The 14,340-nt window shown below is 34.8% G+C and overlaps 1 protein-coding gene across 6 annotated transcripts in view; it reads left to right on the top strand.

Moving 5' to 3' along the window:
- Positions 1 to 14,340, top strand: part of marchf8 (membrane-associated ring finger (C3HC4) 8) — a 107,981-nt gene that overhangs the window by 37,230 nt on the left and 56,411 nt on the right. Inside the window, exon 2 of one of the 6 annotated variants that reach the window (XM_016488428.1) lies at positions 982 to 1,095. The exons of the other annotated variants lie outside the window; for them this stretch is intronic. Within the exon in view, the coding sequence (XP_016343914.1) occupies positions 1,051 to 1,095 (45 nt within the window). The 5' untranslated portion in view covers positions 982 to 1,050. The remainder of the gene's footprint in view (positions 1 to 981; positions 1,096 to 14,340) is intronic. 6 annotated transcript variants of the gene reach the window in all.

Genomic DNA, 14,340 nt, shown 5'->3' on the forward strand with positions numbered 1-14,340 from the left:
GAAAGCGAGGAAAAGAGGGAAAATTCAAACGAACAATTGATTTACGCTGAATTGCCACTATTTGAAAGTGAAAGTAAAATGCGCACGCCGCTTTTACAAGCTATTTAAAAGCGAAGGAAAGCAGGAAAAGAGGGAACGCCCCCGCCCCCACGGTGATACACGTCGATTAACCGGTGGGAAAATTTCCACACCGTCACAACCCTATTGTATATGTTTGACAGCCTACATCCTTCATAGACGATGCTGTGTTTTATGTTAAAACATGCATAAATACTCAGTACATATCTAACAATCTGTAATAACAAACAAAGCAATAGTGATCACTTAATGAAAACAGTTACTCACACTTGTGTGTTGTGACATTACTATCGGATCCAATATAGTTGACACAGCGACGTCTTTTAGTTTCAGTCTTTCTGAAAATCCTGCATTGAATTGTGCCTTGTTTGTTCACTTCATTTTACCACGGAATTGTTCACAAAGGACCAAGTTCTTATTGACGTGGTCTGGCACTTCATTAAAAATAAAGTTCATCAAATAAAGTTAATCAAATAAAGTTTATTGTTTGGTTTCTGCATAGACCTGCGTTTGCCGCTCGTTTTTTACTTACTATGTGTGCAGATCAGGGGCTAAACAGGCAGTGATGAAGAAGGCGTTGATCATCTGCAGAGGTGGTGTTTAGACACACTATTATGTCATAAAGCGGCACATTCCACAAGCTGTTGTTTTGGCAGATTGTCTTCAATAAAAAGCTGATTTTAGACTAACGATAAAGATTTGAGTTCTGAAAACTACAGGATGTTTTTATAGCATAATGACCTCTTATATGTCAAAAGATCAAGGGCATTTTGATTTCTCAGTTCATGACCCCTTTAAAGGAAATAAAATAGTAGATGGTATACCGGTACTGGAAAATTATGGGTATAGATTATATTTCAAATGGCACAATATCATGATTTTGCTCTTTTCTCTACTTGATAGGCTGCTGATCTGAAGTTCACCAAAGTTTACCCAAACTGATGCGAAACGGGCAAATGTGAGAGGAACAAGATGGATCAAACAGAGTTTCTTTTCATAGAGTTAAGAAATCATCAAGTGAGTGTATCATTTAGCTGATTTTATTTAGAGTTTTATTTACAACACTGATTAATGCACATACATAAGAGCATATCAATTTCTGAAATATGGTAACAAGCTCAAACTCCCAAATGATTTTTAGATCTCATAATATTTGTATACTTGCATTTAATTTCAAACAATTTAATATCAATTTAATTTGTGTAAATTAATAAAGAAATTAGTTTTCATTATATATTCATTATATGTTCATTAGTATTCATTAAAAAATAGTATTCAGTATTCATAGTATTCAGTATTCATATACATTAGTTTTCAACTCCGTTATCTTTCGAATTAGTATTGTTACTGAGGTACTAGATTCTGGTATCGTTGCGAAGCCAAAATTGTGGTATCGAGCTAACCCTAAAAGAATATCTCATTCAATATTTTGAAGGATTGTTTAAAGCAATAGTTCACTCAAAAGCAGTGCTGTCAATCGATTAAAAAAATATTTATTATTAAATGTTTTTCTGAAATTAATCGCAGTTAACTGAGATTAATCCCATCTAACATTAAAGTTTTAAATATACTTTTATATTGCAATAATTTACATTCAATCTTCAAATTAATGTAGAAACAACATAAAGACTGTATATTTTTAATATTTGTTTAATGACGTCTTTTTTATGACTGAAGGTGAGTATACTGATGTCTCTAAGAATTTTTTCCCCCCTAATATTTAATATTTCCCATTGACTATAGACATTCAGCATTACAGTATAATCGAGAGCTATCAATTTTAATGTCAAGTGCACGTCTGAAAAGTCCTCCGTTTAATGTGGTTGTAAAAATGTTCTGGGTCTAAATAAATGCAATTCTTTCAAGAAAAAAAAGTGACAGAAACAGCAGTTGTGAGTGGGGTGGCCAACCCTAGCTCTGCCCCTGCATTAATTGCGTTAAATATTTTTAACGCGTTAAACTGAAAAAATTAATTGCATGCGTTGACACGCTAATTTTTGATAGCACTACTCAAAAGTGAAAATTATTATCAGTTATTTACTTTCTTGGCATTCCAAACTCATAACACATTCATTCATCTTCAAAAGACAAATGAAGATATTTTTAATGAAACCTGATTTCTGTCCATCCATTAAATTTCCATGCAGCAAAAACCTTGACACTTCAAAAAGTTGATAGAAATTATAAAAATAATCCATATGAATCAAAAGGGTTAATCCAAGTCCTCTGAAGAGACATGATCGCTTTATACGATGAACATCTATTCACATATAAACAATGATCAACACACATACATAGAGCACATCAAATATGGTAAATTAAGCTCAAGCGTAAGTACAAACCTTTTTGGTTCTCATGCATAAGCTATAAAAAATGTAAAACGTAAATAAATGAAAAAAATATATATATATTTTTATTGCCTTTATGGACAGGAGAATTTGACTGAAAAGACAGACAGGGAATGGGTTTGGGAAAGATATAGACTGGATTGGACCTGCATTTCTATAAGACAAAGACTCGTTCATGCATTATCAGCGTGCATTACCCACAATACCATGGCTACGATTAAAAATGTGTTTATTTTTGGCCATTTACTTTGAATGTAACAAAAACATTCATTGATTTTACCACACATCCCACACTGCTGTACCATTCCAGCCTCCACTTGATTTGGCTTGAGAGATTAAGATTATTGTAATCTAAAATGACCCACTTCTCATTTGGCAGCAACAGATTCTCGTCATTTTGAGGAAGTCCTCATGCTTGTGAGCAGCTCTGAGAGAAACTGACAAGCTGAACACACACTGCTGCAGGGCTCCATCTTGACTGAGGGGAAGCCTCTGGCCTTTATAGTTTACATTTTTCAGAAAATTTCAGAAAATTCTCCCACTTTCAGCAAAGCCTCCGGGCGAAATCTTCAGATGCTACACACAATCATGCTGCCTTAGATGACAAAAGGTGGAGGCAGTGCTTACAGAATATTTTCTTAACCTAGGGAGCATTTGAATTGTGTAAACTTCTGTGGGAGGATTAAATCACATTTGGTGTGCTAATTATATTCAGTGATTTAGATGATGGCCTGTGTGTTCATTAGAAAATTACACTAGCCTTCATGGAACTAAATGTGAGCTAAGTGCACAGTTAAGGCTTTGGTCCGAAACCTAGTGAGGCAACTGAACTGAAACCTCATACTTGACCGATTTGGAAGGCCCTACATAGGCAGCATCTTCCTGCATTGTACAACTAGTGCTGCTCACATGAACTGCATGGGAGACTTGACTCAAACTGATTTCAACAGAGTTTGACCTTAGCATGAAATATTGGGTAAAATGGTCATTTTTTCAATAGATTAAACTATTTATGTCAATAAAAAATCAATTGTACTCCTCAAAGGTTTGTGGTCGGTAAGATGTTTTAAAGTGCCCCTATTATGGATTTTTGAAAATTACTTTTCATGCAGTGTGTAACACAGCTCTAAGTGAATGAAAACATCCTGCAAAGTTTTAAATCTGAAAGTGCACCGTGTATAAAGTTATTGCCTCTCAAAAGAAAGAGTCGAATCTGAATCTTTGAAACGAGTCGTTTTTAAAACGAATCCCAAGCCGTTTCATGTTGACGTCAACATGAAACATTAGCATATTCCCCGCCCAATTGTTGGTCTTTTCGCATTGGTCAGAATGAAAATGCTACTTCATTCTTTGCCACTAGATGTCGCTTTAGGAGCGGTAAAAATAGCGGTTTCCCCGGTAACACTGTACACAAAGCAGCACTGCGCTCACAAACGCTGCTTTATCAGGCATTACAGGCAGGATGAAATGGAAATGAAACCAATCGGACCAATCACTGCAGATTAGTGTCATGCAAAGGAGGGGTTTGGAAAAATGACTCGTTGAGAGAATCGTTTGGGAGTCGTTGAGCAAGTAAGGTAAAAATAAATTCGTATTATAAGACAATTAAAGTGTTTTTGAGCTTGCATGCATGTCAACCTGTTGTTGGGGACTCCCAAAACCAAAATATGAACCTTTCATTGATTACCCATAATAGGGGCACTTTAATGTTTTTGAAAAAAGTTTACTAAGCTCACCAAGGCTGCATTTATTTGATCAGAAATACAGTAAAAACAGAAATATTGTGAAATATTATTACATTTTAAAATAATTGTTTTTAATATATTTTTAATATATTTTATTAATAAATGTTAATATATTTTAAAATTTAATGTCTTCCTGTGAGTTTAAAGCTGAATTTTCAGCATCATTACTCCAGTATTCATGTCACATAACACATAATATGCCGATTTTCTGCTCAATTGATATTATTATCAACAGTATTTTCACCAAATATTTTTGTGGAAATGTTTTCATGTATCTTTGACTAGAAAGTTCAAAATCAGCTTTTTTTTAAAATATAAATCTTTTGTAACATAAATAATTTTAATCAATTTGATGCAACTTTTCTTTCTTTCTTTCTTTCTTTTTAATAGGCTATATTACTGATCGGTAGTGTATATTTTTGGTAGGCGATTTGCTCATTCTTTGGGACAGTTGATGAAGTCAATGTGCAACACTCTCATTAATTTACAGGGTTGGAAAATAACCTCTTTGCTTCATGTTTTGTTTTGCACACCCTCCTGTTCCCAATATAATCACTTGAGATTTCTAATGCTGAAAAATATAATTAACTTTTAGTGAAGTGTAGCTATTTCCAAGCCGTTTGGCAGTTAATTAACACAGCGAAATGACTTTAAATATACGTTGCGTTACAGGTTTATTACAGAAGTGGCAGTTGTGCCTTTCATTCTGCATTAGGTGAAAGTCTTGCAACACTGAAAGTGAGAATTTTGTGAGAAGATGCCAAATAGTTTTCATCATGTCTGAAAAACAGCCAAAAAGAAGAACTGCCAGTCATACAAAATCACAAGCATTCGTTTCGTCTGTGTTGTCAGGCCCGATCGAGCTTGATGGCATCACTGAGGCAGTCAGACAGCACAGGTTTCTGAAATAAACTGCATGTGCATTGTACCCTCTATATTTTGCCCAGGCATCCTCGAGAAATGAACTGTGAAAATACCAATATTGTTGTCAGCATGACTCGTCTGTGTTGTCCATCATTCTGTAGGTGAGTTGCTGCATTGCTGGTGTCTCTCTCTTTCTCGCTTTATTATTACTCTTTTTCCTCCTTTATTTTTGTAGTGGTGTGGCGGTTAAAGATGTGGGCTGAGATGCTAATACCCCCTAATTAACCCCAAGGCATAATTTTCTCTGTCTCCTGCTTTAACTCGCGTCCAGTGAGATGTGGAGTTGGATCCTGCCTCAGTCCTAGTCTCATATAACGAGTTATTTGGCAAAAAGTCATCATAGCAGCTTATACTGGCCAAAAACGTCCACTTAGACAGCCACTTGACTGTCATGTTATGAAACCAACAACAGTTTGTTGTGTTGTTATGTGGCAGAGTTATCAGAAATAGATTATTTGCACCGATAATTTTGTCATGTTATGAACAAAACTTGGAGAAATGCTATTTAAATGCTACAAGTGTATTTAGGCATTTCAACATTATATTGAACAATATGAAAATGAATATTTATTTTAAGATTTGCTAAAGATTACATTAACAGTGTTAAAATAATACATGTGAATGTAAAAGAAATTAGTTTCCACTATGATAATATTTATATAGTATTAATCTGTATTATTTATTTGTAATTATATTTTTGTCATTTTATATATATATATATATATATATAATTTAATTATTTAATGTATGTGTGGTACATATTGTAATTATTATATTATATTATTGTTTAATAGATTAGATTTAATTTTATTAAAATATTTAATTAAATCTTACTACAATTAATTCATATTAAATTAATTTAATAGTATCGGCCGATTACCGATAGGATATATATATATCCATCCAGACATTCTCCAAACCACTTGGCTGCCATATATTATGTTAAAAACTTGTGTGCCTTTACTTCTGAAAGTTGCATAAAGCCTGTCAGTCAGATTTCAGTGAACTTTGTGCAGTCCTTGGGCTTGCCTTCTGAGGCTGAGACTAGCTCAGTCCTGGACTAGTTGATGTGAGGATGCTGAGATGAGACCGTCAGCCCTGTCCTCTATCTCTCGGGAGAAAACACACACAGGAGCTCAGGCAACCCTCCAGCTCTGGCTCTTAAAAAAACAGCTTTTTGTGCTTTCTTTTCCACCCTGCTAAGGAAGCAGATTTTCACGGGCATCTCCGAGTGGCGCCTAATTAACAGTGACACGTTGATTGCCGTTTTTTAGACTCCCACGACCCAGCTGATTCGCTCGCTCTGAAATCAATTGCTGTGTTCCTGAACGCTTTTTAAGAGGGGCTCTGCCAAGACAGGGGAAGAAGGAGACGCTTTTAGACGCCCCCTGCCTCTCTGCCATCTTCAAACACTGGCCTCTGAGAGAGTGTGCCTCCGAGGTCCATCATTTTCCCAGCGTATAACTATGATTATTCTATCTAATTGAGTAGATTAGGGTCGTTTTAAGAACCTCGCATACGTAAATGTTGCAGTGTCAACTGTTCACAGATACAGATAGCCGAACAGTTATCTAACCTCACGGCAGGACAGACCTATTTTAATCTGCAACTTTTAAACTGACGCCCATAAAAAGATGCTTAGATAATGACTAGTTGTCCATTCTCTCCATTAAGCTTGATCTTACGCCCTAAAGAACAGTTATTTGTCATTAGCTGCACATTCATCAACATCACAACATATTAGACATGACCGTGAGTAGGTTCTGTGCACTGCCTGTTTTATCAGGAAACACTTTATTCTGTAATTGAACCAATCAGCCTGTTCTTTGTTACTTTGAATCTCTTGTGAAATCAGGCTGCCGTTGTCTCATCACATCTCTGATGCTGAATGTGATGCTGGGTTAGAAAACAGGCTGGAAAATTATGGATTGCAGTCAAACTTTGATCTGTGCTCAGTCTGTGCCTCAGGGCACTTTCAAGATGGTCTGATTGTAGGTTTGCTGCAGGACTAGAAGGGAATGTCTTTGTTTCAGATTTTTATTTGGTCTAACTTGAGATATATAACTATGTCATACAAAACTAAATTTGCATTCCCTGAAGGAAATTGCAGTGCTTGCAAAGCAACAAAAGAATAATGTGCTGTAAGCTAAGTTTTAGTGTTTATTTCTATGTAAATGGAAAGAATCAATACATCAATACATGGATCAGGACGGATGATTAAAAACTTGTTTCAAACTTCTGTTTGTTTCGGGAGACTGTCCTGTTGTCATGAAGAAAGAGGGAGTGAGAAGGTGGCTGAGAGAGACAAGAGAGATGTGGAGAAGGGTGGATGACAGGGTGAGAGAAATAAAGAGAGAAACAAGAAGAAGGCAGACAGACATTAACAGCTTCAGACACATGAGCTACACTGACTTTGGTGGTTGCTGGGGTAACCGTTTCCCAAGGTCAGTCAGAGTAAAAAAGGTGTGATTTTTTTTTACCCCCTTGAAGTCAGCATGAAATGGCACTCATGACCCTTTTTTTACCCTTGATCTGACAAAAGGGTTCAAAGGTTTTGAGAACTAAGTTAAAATTAATATTGTTATTGCAAATGATGTTACCAGCATAAAAATTGAAGGGAAAGGCTGAGAGAAATGCCACAGAATCTTAAACATGTCTTATTTATTTTATAGTATTAAAGTGTTAGTTCACCCCAAAATTACAATTCTGTCATCAATTACTCACCCTCTTGTCTTTCCAAACCTGTATGAGTTTCTTTCTTCTGTTGAACACAAAAGAAGATATTTTGAAGAATGTTGGTAACCAAAAATAAGCTGGTAGCCATTGACTTCCATAGTATTTTTTCCTACTACGAAAGTCAAAGGCTATACTGTTTGGTAACCAACATTCTTCAGAATAGCTTCTTTTAATTTCAACAGACAAAAGAAACTCATACAGGTTTGGAACAACATGAGGTTGAGTAAATGATGACAATTTATGCATTACGGACATGATGCTGGGTTAGAAAACAGGCTGGAAAATTATGGATTGCAGTCAAACTTTGATCTGTGCTCAGTCTGTGCCTCAGGGCACTTTCAAGATGGTCTGATTGTAGGTTTGCTGCAGGACTAGAAGGGAATGTCTTTGTTTCAGATTTTTATTTGGTCTAACTTGAGATATATAACTATGTCATACAAAACTAAATTTGCATTCCCTGAAGGAAATTGCAGTGCTTGCAAAGCAACAAAAGAATAATGTGCTGTAAGCTAAGTTTTAGTGTTTATTTCTATGTAAATGGAAAGAATCAATACATCAATACATGGATCAGGACGGATGATTAAAAACTTGTTTCAAACTTCTGTTTGTTTCGGGAGACTGTCCTGTTGTCATGAAGAAAGAGGGAGTGAGAAGGTGGCTGAGAGAGACAAGAGAGATGTGGAGAAGGGTGGATGACAGGGTGAGAGAAATAAAGAGAGAAACAAGAAGAAGGCAGACAGACATTAACAGCTTCAGACACATGAGCTACACTGACTTTGGTGGTTGCTGGGGTAACCGTTTCCCAAGGTCAGTCAGAGTAAAAAAGGTGTGATTTTTTTTTACCCCCTTGAAGTCAGCATGAAATGGCACTCATGACCCTTTTTTTACCCTTGATCTGACAAAAGGGTTCAAAGGTTTTGAGAACTAAGTTAAAATTAATATTGTTATTGCAAATGATGTTACCAGCATAAAAATTGAAGGGAAAGGCTGAGAGAAATGCCACAGAATCTTAAACATGTCTTATTTATTTTATAGTATTAAAGTGTTAGTTCACCCCAAAATTACAATTCTGTCATCAATTACTCACCCTCTTGTCTTTCCAAACCTGTATGAGTTTCTTTCTTCTGTTGAACACAAAAGAAGATATTTTGAAGAATGTTGGTAACCAAAAATAAGCTGGTAGCCATTGACTTCCATAGTATTTTTTCCTACTACGAAAGTCAAAGGCTATACTGTTTGGTAACCAACATTCTTCAGAATAGCTTCTTTTAATTTCAACAGACAAAAGAAACTCATACAGGTTTGGAACAACATGAGGTTGAGTAAATGATGACAGAATTTTCATTTTTGGGTGAACTATCCCTTTAAGTACCTCTTTTCCCTAATCTAAAGTGTTACATTTTCTTCAGTTACAATTGCTTTCTGAAACATTCAGTTATTCAGTTAACATTTAGATGGAAACATTCAGTTTTTCATTTAACATTCAGTTAACATAATGTAGGTTGGTACTTGGTCTTAGTCATTGGTAACTGATTGGATGGTGAAAAGTAGGTGAGTTGAGTCAGATGGTTGGAAATTAGAGGTGGAGTTGGAGCAAGTTTTTGTATTCTGAAGCAATATTAGTAACTGATTAAGTGTAATCTGGATTACGTAATCAGATTCAAAAAATCAAGTACTCGTAATTAGATTATATTACATTTTATAATGCTCATACTCAGATTACAGTTACTTTTTTATGGATTGCATGATTACATATTCACACAATGGCAGTAAATCATTCATAATTTATTGATTCTCCCTAATTCTTTGTATTTTTTAAGTTTTCCTCTCTGAAAATCCTACTGTGTCGTACCATTTGGCTTTCACTATCTTTATGATATAAAATGGTCGTGTAAATGTCATGTAAATAAATTTGCAATCCATGCTTCTAAATTTGGGTGAAAAAAGCAAACTCCTTTGACATGAGATATTTACTTGAAATATCTCTGAGGAAGTTAATATTTCAATAATTTAACAAAACATTTGCATGTTTACAGTTCGATGTCGCTAAAAAGAATACAGGTAAACAAATTAAATATTTCTATTTTTAATGTTGAAATGTTTGAATAATTTATTTCACTTATTTTTTTATTTTTTTATTAATAATTAGCTTTTTTTATCAACTCACAAGCCCACTGCAGTTCTTGAATTAAGCCAATTTTGGGAAATCCAATTAATTTAATAATAATTTAATGATATAAAAAAATAGAATATATATTCTTTCTTTTTGCTCTTTTATGTCAGTATGGAATGTTTCATTGTAAGTTTAAAACAAATTTGATTTAAAAAAATTATCTAAAAAGTAGTCAGAAGAATACATTCCCTAAAATGAGTAACCTAGATTACATTAATAACTACAGTTTTCATCATGTAATTCGTAATCAGTAATGGACTACAATTTGTAAGTAATCTACACAGCTCTGAATCATAAAAAAAAACAATTTTACATGTTTGAAATAAGTAAATAGAGTTGACTACCATTTCAGTATTAGTGCAAATTATGTAAGGAAATAAATACATGATATTTCAAAGTAGTCTTTTAAAGGGTTAACTTTGTTTTAGTCATATTTGTTTTGGCTTCATTTAATATTGATCTTTTTTCTTTCATTGTACGTGCTTTGGGAGTTTCCCCCATGCTCATTACTGCTCCTCTGAGCTGGTTTGGTTGCTCTCTGCTTTTCCTCTTGCATAGGAGCGGCTGTAGAAATGAAGGGTTTGTGTGTCTGGTAAATTGGGTGGACGGGACGGGGCTGTGATGCTCATGCTACAAGGTCTCCACATGAGAAATGACAGGAATCAGGATGTTACAGTCCACTCTGCAGATAAATGCAGTAATGGACAAAGCTGCTGCCAGGCCTGAGATGCATGAATGTTTCAAAATATCATTTTAGAAATGGAAATGTATCAATTTAGGAGCAAAAATTATGCATTGCAGTGGAGGACTGAATTGCCATGGCAACCACTTCCATATGGAGATTTATCTGTCAGATCATTTTGGAGATGACCACATACATTCTTTTGAAGATGGCACACTGGAATAATAAAACAGTTTTTTTCTCTTACATTATCAAGGGTCTAGAAACATCTAAAATGTATTATGAAGGAAATATGGTGCTTGTGGCACACGTTGTACTGGTGTTTGGGTGGATGCCAAGGTGTTGCTGTGTGGTTTCTTACAAAAAGAGCCTTCTGGCCTCAAAATAAGTTTCCTCAATGTAAATCTATTCATTCTTTAGGCAGTTTTCTCAATATTTTATATATGATCACTTAGAAAATAATAATAACATCACTTAGAGAAAAAATATCACACATGCCCTCAACAAGCTGCATGATTTTAAGTATCACACGTCCATAAAACAAATACTGCGGGATTAGCTATTTCCTGAAAGACAGTCCATTATGTTATAATATAATGATTCAGAATGTATGTAGCTTGATAGCGAGTTATAGTAATTTCAGAATAAAGTACCGGAGAGTTTTGGCAGTGGTATTTTGGTATTATTTATATACTATTTATTAATATTTTTAATTTGCTTACAAATTAGTTATTGAATTAGTTTACTTTTTTGTTTGTAATTTTGTTGCATTTGTAATTTTTTTTAATAGTTCTATTTAGCGTGAATTTATTTCAGTTTTAATTTAAGTGAGTTTAATTTTGTTCATGTTAGTTAACACATTAACTAATGGTAACAAATGACACATTATTGTAAAGTGTTAACAGTATTTTTTTATTTGTCAACTGATGTTCAGCTGTTCTTTTTAACTCTTTCCCCAGGAAGTGGTATATGTCTGTGCAAGCTTTGGAGGTATTGATGGAAGCGATTTACTGGATTTATGCTTTGATAATCGTACTGAATATTATCCAGATGTAGTTTTTGATAAAAATTTGATTTTCTCACCTTTTTGGTCAAAATAATGCATGTTTTATGAAACCTACTTATATTCAAGTGTTGATAAAGTGTTCAAGTGTTGCTTTAAGCTAGAATAAAACTGATTTTTTATTTAAAAGTAGAGGCTCTGATCTTTATTTTGGTGTATTGCATATTCAAATATTCATACAGCAAAATATACTGGAGGCCATCAAATTTCAGTGAAAATCATAAATATCGCTGGCGGTGGTTGGCAAATTAAAAAAAAAATGCTGGCGGGGAAAGAGTTAATCAACTTATTTTCAGGTTATCGTCATAAAATCTTTAATTTCATCAAGCTGAATGCTCACTAAAAACTGACACAGTCATCACGTTTTCAGGCCATTTCAAGTTTTATATTGACGTGACAGATCAGTGATATCTAAGCGGGTGAATTGTTTACTTACTTTATAATTAGTTAATAAAAGCTTTATTTTCTTCATTCAGGCCAAGAGCTCGCATGAAAACAAGAGGCGGGATTTATCGCACGAACCAGTCACATCCAATCATAACCGATCATATCCAATGTTATCGTGATGGAGGCATTGCCTCCTCTCACATGACTTTCCCCCATTGATTCTCAATTACCCCCCATGGCACGTCTCTGTTAAAAGTCAATGGGCTGGGGGGAGGCAAGCCTCCGTTGTAACATTACCTGCGGTTGTCACTGTTGGACAGTATTACTGTATAAAAATGAGTGATTTTTATACTTTTAATGTCATATTTAGTAATATTTGCATTGTTTTATTTTTGTAATAATGATTATTTTCTCATCCAAGCCTCCTCGGAGGAAACGCCCCTGATATATATATATATATATACACTGAACAAAATTATAAATGCAGCACTTTTGTTTTTGCCCCCATTTTTCATGAGCTGAACTCAAAGATCTAAGACTTTTTCTATGTACGCAAAAGGCCTATTTCTCTCAAATATTGTTCACAAATCTGTCTAAATCTGTGTTAGTCAGTGTATATATAAACCATAATAACCATAACTTGATTGGTTAGAAAATGTAGAAAATTATACAGCATATTAAGCCAAAACAGGCTGAAAGGTCTATAGGACGGGTTACTCTTCAAAGTATTTGTCTGGGTTTAGGAATATTGAAAGTGTTTGTTCAATAACAGTATGTTGGTTTTGTCAAGTGAACATAATTACCTCCAGGTTCTTCTGGAACTATTAGACTTGAGCCTCTGAGCTCTCTTACGTTCTAATTTCCATTCTGAATATGCAGACAGATTCTTCTAAAAGGATTTCTGTTAACGTCATAATGCAAAAGTGCGGCACAGTCTGAAAGCTCTGATAAGCAGTGTGGAATAAATGAAACTGAGGCTGACTAAAGAAGAGCTTTCAGAAAGATGTTAGAGCCAGTGCATAAAGTAGGATGTATTAGAACTAAGCACATACTCAAAGAACAGGCACTCAGAGAATACTGTCCTGAAAAAAACTTTCATGCTTAATTTTTTCCTTACAATCTCCAAGGCACTTTGAAGTAAACCATGTAACCGGGCAGCAGCTGTCACAGGGTCTTTGGACACTTCTGTGGCATTTTAGACACCTATTAGCCAGCAGACACATTGTAAAGTTTAGTACATGATGATGACCAATTATTTTAGTGGACGGCCTTTGAGCTTATGCCTGAAAAAATTGGACTTTGAAATTGTAAGTGATACTGGAAACCCAGCAATGATATTTTACACAGAGATGCATTACCAAAGATTTATTTCTGTCAGATTTATGCCTAAAGTTTTCCACTGAATCGGCTGTGTGAAGTTTATCAAGGTTAATGGTGACCTGAGAACTGATTGCACTGCTTTTTTATCCTATTTTCACTGTATCTCCATTCTAATCCATAAACAAATCACTGCGTACGTGAGTTGTTTGCCAAGCTTGACGTGTACGAGGAGGAGACGCATTCCTGAATTATTAGTAACGAAAGGAAAACATCTTTATTCCAGTCTGTTGTCAGACTGCCTACAGTACTCTGTGTCTGCACCAATCACTATTCAAGCGCGACCAAACAATGGAAGTGCTTCACAGCTTGCTTGAACACGGTTAGAAAAAGGACTAACCACTCAGAGGATGATTCTGTAAGCCAGTGCGTATCATGAGGAAAATAACACAATTTGCTCTGGCCCTAAATTAAAATTTTGTGTAGAAATCTAATGGGAATGCTGAATTAGAAATTCTATTTGTTCAAGCTGCAAGCTGGATTGCAAGGTATAGCACTTCTCTCAGGCCTGGTAACCTCTAAAATGTGCCTTCCTGACACTTTTAACAGGGCTCAACAATAAGGATTTCTTTCTGCTGCTGTACTGTTCCCACCATTGTAAACTTTTTTATTTTTAGCAGCACAATTTTTTTTGGGAAATTATATATTATTTAAATAAAAATTATATATATATAGTATATAAATATAGTGTAAAATATTATGACAATTAAATATATATATATATACAGTGGGTACGGAAAGTATTCAGACCCCCTTAAATTTTTCACTCTTTGTTATATTGCAGCCATTTACATTTACATTTACATTTACATTTAGTCATTTAGCAG

Source organism: Sinocyclocheilus anshuiensis, unplaced genomic scaffold (genome assembly GCF_001515605.1).
Source record: "Sinocyclocheilus anshuiensis isolate Anshui unplaced genomic scaffold, SAMN03320099.WGS_v1.1 scaffold1581, whole genome shotgun sequence".
Classification (NCBI taxonomy): Eukaryota; Metazoa; Chordata; class Actinopteri; order Cypriniformes; family Cyprinidae; genus Sinocyclocheilus; species Sinocyclocheilus anshuiensis.